The 13,018-nt window shown below is 39.4% G+C and overlaps 1 protein-coding gene across 1 annotated transcript; it reads right to left on the bottom strand.

Annotated features, from left to right (window-relative positions):
- Positions 1-509: 509 nt before the first annotated feature.
- Positions 510-2,042, bottom strand: LOC127137166 (uncharacterized). The gene has a single exon (XM_051063651.1). It carries the CDS (start codon positions 2,040-2,042, stop codon positions 510-512), a length of 1,533 nt encoding a protein of 510 aa, XP_050919608.1.
- Between the last annotated feature and the right edge of the window lie 10,976 nt (positions 2,043-13,018).

The following is a 13,018-nucleotide window of genomic DNA, read 5'->3' as shown; positions in this document are numbered from 1 at the left end:
AAATTAATCGGGAATACATGAGGGCCAATCAATATGGGCAATTCAACCTCTCCAATCACGGTTCTCCTGGAACCATCAAAAGCTTTCACTACCAAGGCACTAGGCTTCATAGCTGGTCCTTGATAAGATAACTTGGCGAGTGTTCTCTTTGGCATAACATTCAGAGAAGATCCGGTATCAACCAAAACTCTTGCCAAAGCATCATCCTTGCATTTTACCGAGATATGGAGGGCACGATTATGATTTTGTCCATCCTCAGGTAATTCTTCTCCACTGAAGCTCAAAGTATTGCAGGATGTGATATTTGCCACTACTCCATCAAACTGGTCAACTGTTATGCTTTGCGTTACATGAGCTTGAGCAAGTACCTTCAACAAAGCTTCCCTATGGGCTTGGGAATTCAACAACAGAGATAAAAAAGAGATCTTAGACGGCGTTTGATGCAACTAGTCCACAACCTTGTAGTCACTTCTCTTGATTAACTTCAAGAATTCAACAGCATCTTCGGATTAGACCACTTCGGGTTCTTTAGCAGGAGTTACAACTGTTGATTCCTTGGCCAGCCCTTGAGGAGTCACATAGAATTCAGGCGTATAGATTCGACCGCTACGGGTCATTCTGCTCATTCCTGCAATATTGGTGACGTCTTCACTTACAGCTTCTGTCACTTCAGCGTCTTCACTTCCTTCAACAACCTTATCCACAACAGTAATCTCATATTTCCAAGGCACAGCTTTGGTGTTCTCGTAGGGAAAAGGCGTGGGCATACATATTCCCACAGGCGAAGGCTTACTATTCACTGGAACCACTCCACCACTATAATATGGGATTTCAACCGGTTCAGGTAAATTGAAACAAGGTTCAATTACCAACACATCTTCGTTCTTCACAACACTGGATATTTGAAGCACTTCTTTATCCATCAAATCTTGAATGTTGTCACGTACCACCTGACATCCCTTTGGGTATGTGGCACACTCTTCACAGTTGTCATGATTAACATTAATCAGGCCAGCTTCTACCAATCGGGTGTGGAATGCTGCCAAAGGAGTCTTTATATCATCCACCTTATCAACCATAACACCAACAGAAGCGTCTTCAATGGCGTTTACTGCAGGATCACCATGGGGAGGAAGAGGATTGTTCTTCACATTCGGTCCCATGTCCTTAAAAGATAAGATCTTGCTCTCAATCAATTCACGAACCTTATGCTTCAGAGCGTAGCAACCCTCTAGGTCATGCCCGGGGGCACCTTCATGAAAAGGACAGTGTGCATTAGGGTTGTACCATGGAGGCAGACGATCAGGTGGAGGTCCCATAGGCCTGGGAACCACCAAACCCTTTTTCAATAGGGAGGGATACAACTCAGTGTACGTCATTGGGATTGGATTGAAGGTCACCCTCTCCCCTTGCCTCCTGTTCTGGTTCTGAGCATTTTGCCTTGGCGCTTGAGCTCTCGGCTGTTGATAAACAGGAGCTATTGGTGCTTGTTGATAAGCTGGCGGAGCCGCAGCACGTTGTTGAACTGGAGCTGGTCGATAGACTGGAGGCGCTTGATAAGCCTGAGCAGGCTGTTGATTGAATGCAGGCGTCACAGCAGCCACGTACGGTTGCGGAGCATACTGGACGGGATACATGGGTTGCTGATAGGGAATTGGTTGTTGAACATACTGTTGAGGTGGATATTGTTGTGGTCTCCTTCTTGGAGGAGCTCTTCCCTGGCCATCAGTCACAGCATTTGTTTCCCCTTCCTTCTTTCTGGGAAACCTTCCAACGAACTTCTTTTGATTAGCGTTTGAAGTTCCTGCTACAGCCGCCAGTTTTCCGTTCCTTACACCATATTCAACGCGAGCCCCTATAGCTACAAGCTCCGAGAATCCCAGGGAAGCACTTCCAACCATCTTCTCGTAGAATTGAGGTTGGACAGTGTCGATAAACAGTTCAGCCAATTCCTTCTCAGCCAGAGGTGGTTCAACTTGTGAAGCCAACTCCCTCCATCTTTGAGCATACTCCTTGAAGGACTCCTTATCATGCTCAAACATGCTCTACAACTGTCTTTTGTCAGGTGCCATGTCCATATTGTATTTGTAATGTTTTATGAACGCGTCCGACAGGTCCTGGAAACACATGATCCTATTCTGATCCAGACTTAGATACCATTTGGAAGGAGCCCCACTCAAGTTGTGCTGAAAACAGTGGATCATCAGCTTGTCGTCCTCCAGGTGTGCAGCCATTTTGCGGTAATACATGATGAGATGGCTTTTTGGACAAGTATTCCCCTTGTATTTGTCGAAGTCTGGAGTTTTGAATTTGGCTGGAATCACCAACCCGGATACAAGGCACATTTCTTTGGCAGCAGATCCAAAGACGTGGTCTCCCTCTAAATCTCGGAACTTCTTCTCAAGGAGCTGCATGTTCTCCTTTACTTCTCTTAAATCCTCAAACCTTACTTCGTCACCAGCAACGCTTGAGTCGACAGTCTGATACATGTGGTTTTGATCTTCATAATGAGGAATATGCCTAGCATAGGCAGCTGGTGGAACCACGGTATGGATGATTGGACGTGCGTCGTTGTAAACCGGTAATGGCACGGCTTGTTGGACAGATTTCCCCATGTCGTGCACCACCTCCGCTCGGGGGACGAAGTCATAGGGTAGCCCATATGGAGGAAGGGTTAAGGGTAATGTCCTCTGAGGTGGGACTTCCACTGCTGGGCCCGTCGTCTCTGAAATCACGGTCGCTTGCGGAACCTCAAACCTGAAGGCTAAAGCTTGCAGCATCTCTCGCATCTGGGACATGCCTCCTTCGATTTCATCTAGTTCATCTCTAACTCGGGCGCTTTCTTGCTCTTGTTCAGCCATTCTCTGTCTTGCTCTGGCGCGAGTATTATACTGGTGTTGAAAATTCAGCGTGAAACTGGAGGAAGAAAGGGCGGAGTGAGACTCTGTTTTGAAAATGCATGAATGCATGTATGGATGCATGACTTTTTATTATTTATTTTTTTAGGGATTCTTATAAACTTTGCAGTTGTTGAGCACGCACTTTGAAAGTAATGTGAACAGAAATAGAAAACAATAGTCAGAAGCTGATTCAAAAATACAATACCCATTCCTTCAATGAAGCCAAAGAGTACGAAGTACACAATCAAGGTGGGTACAAAACATTAAGCCAAATACAAAAATTGGAAATAACACGAAGCAAACAACTTAAAGAGTCCTCTTAGCAACTCGCTCTTTGTGTGCCTTCAATTCTTCTTTGAATCTTCGCATCATCCCTTCGTAAAGCAAAATAAGGTCACGAGCCGATGGATGAGTGTTATTTTCATCCATGTCCTCTAGAGCATTTTCTAATTTCCATGGTAAGTCTATGGCCACGCCATTACAAAACTCTATGAGGTTAGCCAGCTTCATGCGGTATGCATCAAGACTTGGCTGCAGAAGGTTGATGGTGCATTCATACTCATCCAATATCTCATTCAAATGCTTCCTATGATTTAGCCAACCCATGCTTTGGCTCTTCAGAGACTCATATTGTTCCTTCCAATAACTAGCTAGCTCCTTGTTGGTATTCAACTCATCACACTTCTCTTCCCAGGCTTTAGGACATATTTGAGAGGTTCCTTGGACTTGTTCCTTAAGACGTCTTTCACGCACCACTTCAACTTCGGAGCTTCGAAGTTGCTCCTTCAGTTCTTGTATTTGGGCTTCAAGCTCCTCCCTTACCTCCTTCTTTTGCTTAGTGGCTAGGTCCCACCAACGCTTCCACTCTTGTCCATCTCTTTTAGCCTTAGCTAACTCATCACAGAGTGAACCTAATCCACTATCAGCTTGATCTAGGCACTCCAAGACTCTTTCCTTGAGATCTTGCTCAATTCTGTTCTTCTTACGACTCTCCTCCAAAAGTTCCTTCCTTTGGTTACTCTTCCTTTTGAGAATCATATTTTTCCCAGTTTCTTTGTAGAGTTCATATTGCAGATCATCTTTCTCCTTTCCAAGTTTAGCTACCATGGCTCGAAGTTCTTCAACCTCTTCAAGAGAAACAGGGACTAGTTCTGGTGAAGTAGACCTTAGAGGAATCTCCATAGAAAAAGGGAGCTTCACAACTTTGATCCTCTCCGAGAGCCATTGCTGATAAGGAACCCTTGCTGCATCATTCTTCTTTACTATTTCTGTTCCTTTGGTATGCACCTTTTCCCAAGATCGAATGATCTTACGGAGGAGAAAAGGATCATTGGTTCCCATATCATTCAAAACCATTTCTTCTATCTCTTTATCATCGGGCTTCCCACGCATAGGGTATCCAAACTGTCGCAAAGCTAACATGGGGTTGTAGCTGATGCAACCTTTAGATCCTATTAGTGGCACATTTGGGAAACTACCACAACTGATAATGATTTCTTCAATATTCAGCTTGTGTCGGTACCAAATGATATCCTTACTAGACAAAGACACCAGGGTTCTTGCCCACTCCCCATTGGACATTTCACTGATGTGAGCATCAGGCTTAAACACATATGAGATAAGCCAATTATAGAGCAATGGAAGGCAACATATCAGCATTCCATTCTTCCTTTGATGTCGAGTATGCAAAGTATGGAAAGTGTCAGCTAGTAGTGGAGGAACCAAACTTTGTTTATCCTTCCAAACAACCCAAAAGATACTTATGGCAGCTGAATCTATAAAACCTTCGTGGGTTGGGAACAATACTAGCCCATATATGAGAAGAGCTAACATATTTGCCAATGCGTCCCAATGATGTATCTCAAACAACCTTTCTGCTTCTTCTTCTAGGTAAGCCCTCCAAAACCCAAAGAGATTCTCCCTTTTCTTCCAATTAGCCAATGCATCAGATATGGGGATGTGGAGGGTAAGGGCTAGCATCTCTACCTCAGGTACCTGACTAATCCTATTATACGGTGTCCTTCCTTTCATAGAAAATCCCAAGAGTCGGTCGAATTCCTCCAAGGTTGGAGTCAACTGAAAGTCTTGGGACAAGAAACTTCGAAGCAGAGGGTCATAGAACTGAGCTAAAGCGGTGATGACTGGTGTTTGAACATCCACTGAGAGAAGATCTAAAATGTGGCCAAACTTTCCTTGCAAAGTAACCCTGAAGCAGGCGGGAAGTTCATTCAGAAGTCTTGATATGTTGGCAGTATCTGGCATTTTGGCTTTGAATGGTAATGCTTTCCTTCTTTCTGAACCCATTACAAACTTTTTGTGCTAACAACTGCGTGTTCGAAAATTCCCTGAAAACAAAATTTTGTATGAGTGACATGATGTTATGCAAATGATCATGAATGCATGGTATTTGGTTTTGGGATAAGGTAACTTAAAACACCCTATTTGGTAGGCTTCTTAATAGATAGTTCTAAGTTGGTTACCCGTAAACTCACTCACAGGATAGTTTCTACGTTTTTGATAAGGTTCCCAGAGTCATGGACCATAATCGTATCAACATCATGCAACAGGCTAGCCGCTTTATGACAAGAGTGACGAAAGGTCTCTTCTGAGCAGGGTTTTCATGTTGGGTGCAACAAGGAGAGGCCCTTGGAGTCCGACACTACGCAACCACCAAAGCAGTAACTGGTTCTAAGAGGGGCTCCTAGAGTCATGGACCCTTCATGAATCAACGTTATGCAACAGGCTAGCTATATTATAACGAGATCTACAAACAGGTCTAATCTACGGGAGTCTTCATGCTAGGCACGCAAGGAGTGGCCCTTGGGGACTAACACTACACAACTTCCAATTCTAACTTATGTGTTCTCTCTTCTTTTTCCAAAGCTCGAGTGTAGAGCTTTATTCATGATATCAAAATTCCAACACCCACACATAGATATATATACAGATATAAAAATGCGATAAAACAGAGATAAAGAAAGCATATAACAAAGGAAGAAAAATAAAGAAACAAAGCTAACACACATACGAAAACCTAACTGAACTAGGGTTGACTCACTTAGGGATGTTCCTGTCCCCAGCAGAGTCGCCATCTCGCTGGGGAAGTCCCAACAACCTGTCTGCATATCCCCAGCAGAGTCGCCATCTGTCGCACCTCAGAAAATGGGGATACGACTTTAAGCGAAGCGCAATCGCACGCTCGTATTGATGGACTGAACAGAGTCGCCACCGAACTTTATTTATTCCTAAAAAGGAAAGGGGAAATATCGATAAAACCCAAGACAAAACGACAATGATTATGGTCGTCGCAACCAAATCAGGGTTCGGGAGTCGGTTACGCAAGGGGAAGGTATTAGCACCCCTCACGTCCGTTGTATTCAACGGGAACCGTTTAGTTAGTTTCGTTTTGAATGTTAGCTTATGTTAGTCTTCTTAAGTTATTAGGAAGGAGAGAATAATAGGATCGAAAGAAAAGAGAAGATGTTTTTGGATTTTTGACGAAGGACTAAACCTAAGTTTTTTATTAGTGGGCCTGACAAGATTTACAAATCCCGCTCCTACGTATCTCAAAAGAGAAATCAAGGCTTACGTAGTTCTGGGTAGAAAAATGTTTGTTTGTTGGTCGATTTTAGCGAAAGGTATATTGTATTAATCGATGAAAAAACATTATTTTACCCAAAACAGATGAGGAGCGGACGTATACCACACATCGAATGGATTTACAAATCTACATTCGGAAAAGCGTCACTTATCTCGACTCAACAATCATGGCCGAAACATTGTTTTGCATCACCTTAAGACAATATGTCTTTCGTTTATGAAAAAGGTTTTTGATTAATCGCACGGCGGTGAGAAAGAGTTTGATTGGTTGGATGTATTTTGAGTGATGGCAAGAACTTGGATGAGCAAGATATCCATCTCGAATCCTAGTCTCAGGAGTGCACGGTATACACCATGTTCCATTTCCATCTTTATTGGAAAAAATGTTTAATAAAGATTAAGTATTTTGAATTTGATTGAGAAAGGGTTTGAAGAAACCGCATTGACATTTTTAGACGATGGCGAGAGCTAAGATAGGCAAGGCATCCACCTTGAATCTTAATCTCAAGAGTGCACGGTATACACCATGTTCCATTTCCATCCTTATTGAAAAAGGTTAAGATAGGAGTTAAGTATATATTTTGAGTTTGGAAGACGAATATTTGATGAGAACGAGATACGAACCCTAAGATCAAAAATTCAGGGTTCCACTGGAATGCTAGATTCCAATGGTCCTTTTCTTTCGTGTTTTAAGAAAGGAAATTAATCGGGTTGTAAAGATAGTTTAAAAATAAAAATACATTATAGGGATAAAATTAATTTTATGATTTTATATGTATATCGAATTAATTTTCTATATATAATCGAGTTCCCACCAGAATGCTAGATTCTAATGGGAGGAAATGAAATTAAATGTCGAAACTATGGAAAGTTAGTGAAATTTATAATCGAAAGTTTAGTGAATTGAATATAATTATTTACATGTGTGAGATAATATAGACATGCATAATCAACTAAACACATGAAATAGTGGCAACAATTAAGCAGCAATCTATTTATAAAACAAAGGCAATTAATTAACTAAGATTATTATATAAAAAAAAATTGAATAGAAGTATAATTGATTAATTAATACTTAAAATTTATCAAATAGATAAGCAATAAAATAAAAATAAAAGAAAAAAATAAATAATAAAAAGAAATAAATAGGGTACACATATAAATTGGGAGTATAGAAAAAAGGTTGAGCCTAAGGTCCAATTATCTAATCAACTAAAATCTAATTATAATATCAATATTAAATAAAGAAAAGATAAAATCTTGGAAAGAAGAATGGAAACCGGCGCTCAGTCGGTAAAGAAAGAGAAAAATAAATTTTCAAATTTCAAAACTATTCACTCTCCTTTCGACACGTGGTAGTGTACAAAACAAAAATAATAATTATCTCGTGTACTATTCATTTCCAGAAGAAAGACAAAACACAGTATCCATTATAGATCCCTAACATATTAGTATGGATCATGATAAATATCACAACACAAAATTAATCATCATTAATACCAGCAGGCAAAATTAATCATCATTAATACCAGCAGGCAAAAATTAATAACAAATTGCAAGAAAAATCCAAACGGTATTAAATTATAAACAGGTTTTAAATGCCTTTAAAATAAATAAAAAGAAAAGAGAAACGGAGGAATCGTGAAAACAGATTCCAAAATACCATTCGTCTTCCTCACGAAGACCGCTTCCCTTCTCTCAATCTCTCATCATCTCTCAACCGTCATCTCTCACGATACCCTACCCTCACCCTAAATGCACAAATCCATGGCTTTAAAGAGAATCAAATAAGACGGCTCACCTTCGGCAGTGGTTCGGTGACGACGGCGAGCTTGGATCTTCCTTCTTCGCCTCAAAGTTTTCTTTTTTAAGGTTCTTCTCTTTCGCTGCTCAATTCTTCTAGCTCCTGGGTTTTTTTCGCCGTATTCTAAGAGATTAGGGTTTTCGTCCTATTCATATCAACGACTTAGGGTTTCAGATTGGCTTATGGAGATCCAGAAGGGTATCTCTGCGAAATCCCTTTAGGGTGCTCAGATTTTGATTGCCCTATTTGATGTTTGGTCTGGAACGGTAATGCAAATCTATGCTTTCTCGCTCTATTTCATCTTAATTCTCTTTTGGGATATTTTTTAAAACTTTTACCGCCTTACTAATTACTTGTGTTTTACTGTAGTGAAAAAATTGGTGAAAATTGTTGAGCGGTTTTGATGCTTTGCAGGATCCTGAGTTCGAGTTTAAGTTTCTCACCATAGACCTTAGTATGTATTTCCTCATCTAGTGGTAAAAATATTTTATCATCGTATCTTACCTTAACAATATTGATAGAGGTGTTGATCTATGCTGAATTGTATATTTCATGTAAATTATTTTCTTTCATAAACACCAAGAAATGGAATTGTGATATTTCGAGATCGGATTATAGTCTATCAATCTTAGGTTCTATTTTAAGTTTAACACGTGTTTATAAAACTTCAGAGCTTGCTTTGGATGTTACATTTGATATATCCTTAATAATCTGAAAATTCCCATGACCATTTAATTTCTCTTTTAATTGACTTAGAAGTTTTTTCGTGTTTTTCTTACATTCCTATTATTTTCCTGTTTTGTGTCTTTATTCCTAGGTATTTGTTGAGTTATATGAATTCAATGTGATAAGTAAAGGCTTTCTGACTACTTGCCGAATACAGGTTCTATGGTTTTTCTGCCGAGGCACAAATGGAACCATCTGTTGAGGTTTGCTTTTTCCCAAAGTTGAACATGCTAATAATTCTCAAAACTTGAATAAATTGGTCATGAGTACCACTAAGCATGTAATTTTGCATAATCATAAAGAATAATTGTATGTGCTAGATGAAGTATTCTGGCTGTCAACTGTGAGGGAAATCACCACAAATAGTCTATATGGATGCCTCAGTTTTATTTATCATGTATCATTTTGTTGTAGTCTGAAATTTTTAAAGCTCTTAAGACAACAAGGCTATTGGTTGGTGATAAGAAGGATTCGCAGTATTCAAGATGTGGTAGAACAGACAAAGGAGTTTCCTCTGTTGGACAAGTAAGTTGATGGAGAAAAGGTGAAAAGAAACGAAACAGAATACTTAGTTCATATTTTAGCAGTTACTGATACATCACATGATTATAAATGCTGATATGACAAATTGATCCTTTTTTTTTTACATTTTAGAGTTAATATATACCCCCTTTGATGATTATTGCGTTGCTGAAGACGCATGGCAAATGGCAAGGCCGGTGGAGGTACTTCTGCAGAGTGCCCAAGTTAACATGTTTAGTTTTATATCTTTTCATTGTAGTTTCGGCTTGGAGGATATGTATACTCCACGTTGCATCCTTGTACTCATTTCCTCTAATAGATTTTCCTTTCATTAGTTTTGAATTTCATTGCAAGTTTGGTTTATAGTTTTGTAACTTTGGAATTGGAAATTGTATATTGGTTTATGGTTAAATTTGTAACTTTGAATGAAGATGTATGTATTTGTATGGTTTATATATGAAATGGAAGGCTTGGAAATTGGTTCAAACAATGGTTTCTCGGTTCAATTTTATGTTGTGGATTGGAAGGCTTGGAATGCAATCTTGTAACTTAAGATATTTTTGTAATGTTTATGTTGACACATATGTGGTTGTGGTTTATAATTGGATGTAATTAGAATAGAAACGGGAATGTATTATGGTTTAATTGGAAATTTGATGGTTACAGGTTAATAAAAATGGAAAAGTGAATGTATGACTTATGTTGTAAATTTGAACTAATGGTTTAATACATCATTGTATGGTTTAAAGAGAAATTGAGTGGTCGATTACACATATTAAAATTGAATTGGTTCATGTATGGTATAGGATAAAAAATGGTTTAGAAGGTGAAAGAAGAATAGGGTCTAAAATGAAAATGAACAAAATAAAGAAATGGACTTTATAATGAACATGGTTAAAAGTGAACATGAACATAAGTTAAAACTTGGAAAGTGTCAATGGTCATATAGTTGACTTTGGTCAACATGGCAAAATTGTAGTTTTTTTTCATGTATTGATACATTTGAATGCAATAATGGACTAAGGTTCCATGGATCTTAGATGCAAATGAACTTTAGGCCAAGTGCCGAATGAAAAATGAAAAATTTTCAGGACCAAAATCGGGGTATGACAATATGGTTATGTGTATTTAATGAAACACAAATCAGAGTCCTTTGAAAAGTTCAAGGAATTCAAGAATGAAGTAAAAAAACAACTAGGTAAGAATATTAAAACTCTTCGATCAGATCGAGGTGGTGAGTATTTAAGCCAATAGTTTGATGACCATCTGAAAGAGTGTGGGATCCTATCCCAACTTACTCCTCCTGGAACACCTCAATGGAATGGTGTATCTGAGAGAAGAAATCGAACCCTGTTAGACATGGTCCGATCCATGATGAGTCACCCGATCTTCCAAACTCCTTTTGGGGACATGCACTATTGATAACAGCTTACACACTTAACCGTGTTTCATCCAAAAAGGTTGAGAAGACACCATATGAGATATGGAGTGGTAAGAAACCACATATGTCTTACATGAAGATTTGGGGTTGTGAAGTTTATGTGAAACGACAAATTTCAACTAAGCTTGAGCACAAATCTGACAAATGCTTATTTGTGGGGTATCCTAAAGGAACAAGAGGGTATTACTTCTACAATTCTTCTGAGAGCAAAGTGTTTGTCGCTCGAACTGGAGTTTTCCTAGAAAAGGATTTTATTTCCAAAGGAATCAGTGGGAGGAAAGTAGAGCTTGAAGAAATTCAAGAATCACAAAGCATCGATACACCTATGGAGAAATTAGAGGAGGAAACACAAGTAGTTATGGAAGAGCAACCTGCTCAAGTAGAACAAGACCAGCGTAGGTCAAGTAGGATACATCACCAACCTGAGAGATATGGATATCTCATAACTGATCAAGGTGATGTATTACTCATGGATCAAGATGAGCCTGTGACCTACCAAGAGGCCATAACTGGTCCCGAGTCTGAGAAGTGGCTAGAAGCCATGAAATCTGAAATGGATTCCATGTACACAAACCAAGTTTGGACCTTGGTAGAGCCTCCTGTAGGAGTTAACCCTATAGGATGCAAGTGGGTCTTCAAATAGAAGACTGACACGGATGGTAAGGTACATACCTATAAGGCAAGACTGGTTGCAAAAGGATATAAAAAAATTCATGTGGTTGACTATGATGAAACCTTTTCACCAGTTGCAATGCTTAAATCTGTTCGGATTTTACTTGCTATCGCTGCATATCATGATTATGAAATATGGCAGATGGATGTCAAAACTGCTTTCCTTAATGGGAATCTTCTTGAGGATGTGTACATGACACAACCTGAAGGATTTGACATACCAGAAGAATCCCAAAAGATACGTAAGTTACAAAGATCAATCTATGGATTGAAGCAAGCTTCCAGAAGCTGGAATCCTCCTTTTAATGAAACAGTAAAACAATATGGATTCATCAAGAACAAAGATGAGCCTTGTGTCTACAGGAAGGTTAGTGGGAGCATGATCGTTTTCCTGGTATTATATGTAGATGACATATTACTCATTGGAAACGATGTCCCTACCCTGCAACAAGTAAAGTCTTGGTTGGGGAAATGCTTTTCTATGAAGGACCTAGGTGAAGCAGCCTATATATTAGGAATCAAAATCTATAGAGATAGATCACAAAAACTGTTTTACCTAAGTCAGAGTACGTACATAGACAAAGTGTTGAGACGCTTTAATATGCATGATTCCCAGAAAGGATTCATACCTATGCAACATGGCCTGTGTCTATCAATAACACAATCCCCTTCAACTAAGGAAGAAAGGGATCGCATGAATAAGATTCCATATGCATCTGCAATAGGATCTATCATGTATGCCATGTTATGTACTCGACCAGATGTCTCGTATGCTTTAAGTGCAACGAGTAGGTACCAATCTGATCCTGGGGATGCTCATTGGGTAGCTGTCAAGAATATCCTTAAGTATTTGAGAAGGACTAAGGACTCATTCTTGATATATGGGGGTCAGGAAGAGTTGGATGTAATTGGATACACCGATGCTAGCTTCCAGACAGATAAGGATGACTTTAGATCGCAATCTGGTTATGTGTTTTGCTTAAACGGTGGCGCTGTGAGCTGGAAAAGTTCAAAGCAAGATACAGTTGCTGATTCTACAACCGAGGTCGAGTATATTGCTGCCTCAAGTGCAGCAAAGGAAGCTGTTTGGATCAAAAAGTTCATTAGTGAACTTGGCATAGTTCCTAGCATTGTGGATCCCATTGGTCTCTATTGTGATAATAATGGTGCTATCGCACAAGCTAAGGAGCCTAAATCTGACCAACGATCCAAACACATACTTAGGCGTTATCACCTCATTCGAGAGATGATAGATATAGGAGTTGTGAAAATATACAGAGTACCTACACTTGAAAATATTGCTGACCCACTGACAAAGCCTCTTGCGCAGCAGAAGCATGATGGCCATACTAG

This window comes from Lathyrus oleraceus, chromosome 4 (genome assembly GCF_024323335.1).
Source record: "Lathyrus oleraceus cultivar Zhongwan6 chromosome 4, CAAS_Psat_ZW6_1.0, whole genome shotgun sequence".
NCBI classification, from domain to species: domain Eukaryota; kingdom Viridiplantae; phylum Streptophyta; class Magnoliopsida; order Fabales; family Fabaceae; genus Lathyrus; species Lathyrus oleraceus.
Note: the sequence above shows the minus strand (reverse complement) of the source record. Positions and strands in the feature narration are given on the sequence as shown.

Coding starts and splice junctions, on each gene's coding strand:
- LOC127137166 (XM_051063651.1), bottom strand. CDS start 2,042: ATGTTTGAGCATGATAAGGAGTCCTTCAAGGAGTATGCTCAAAGATGG.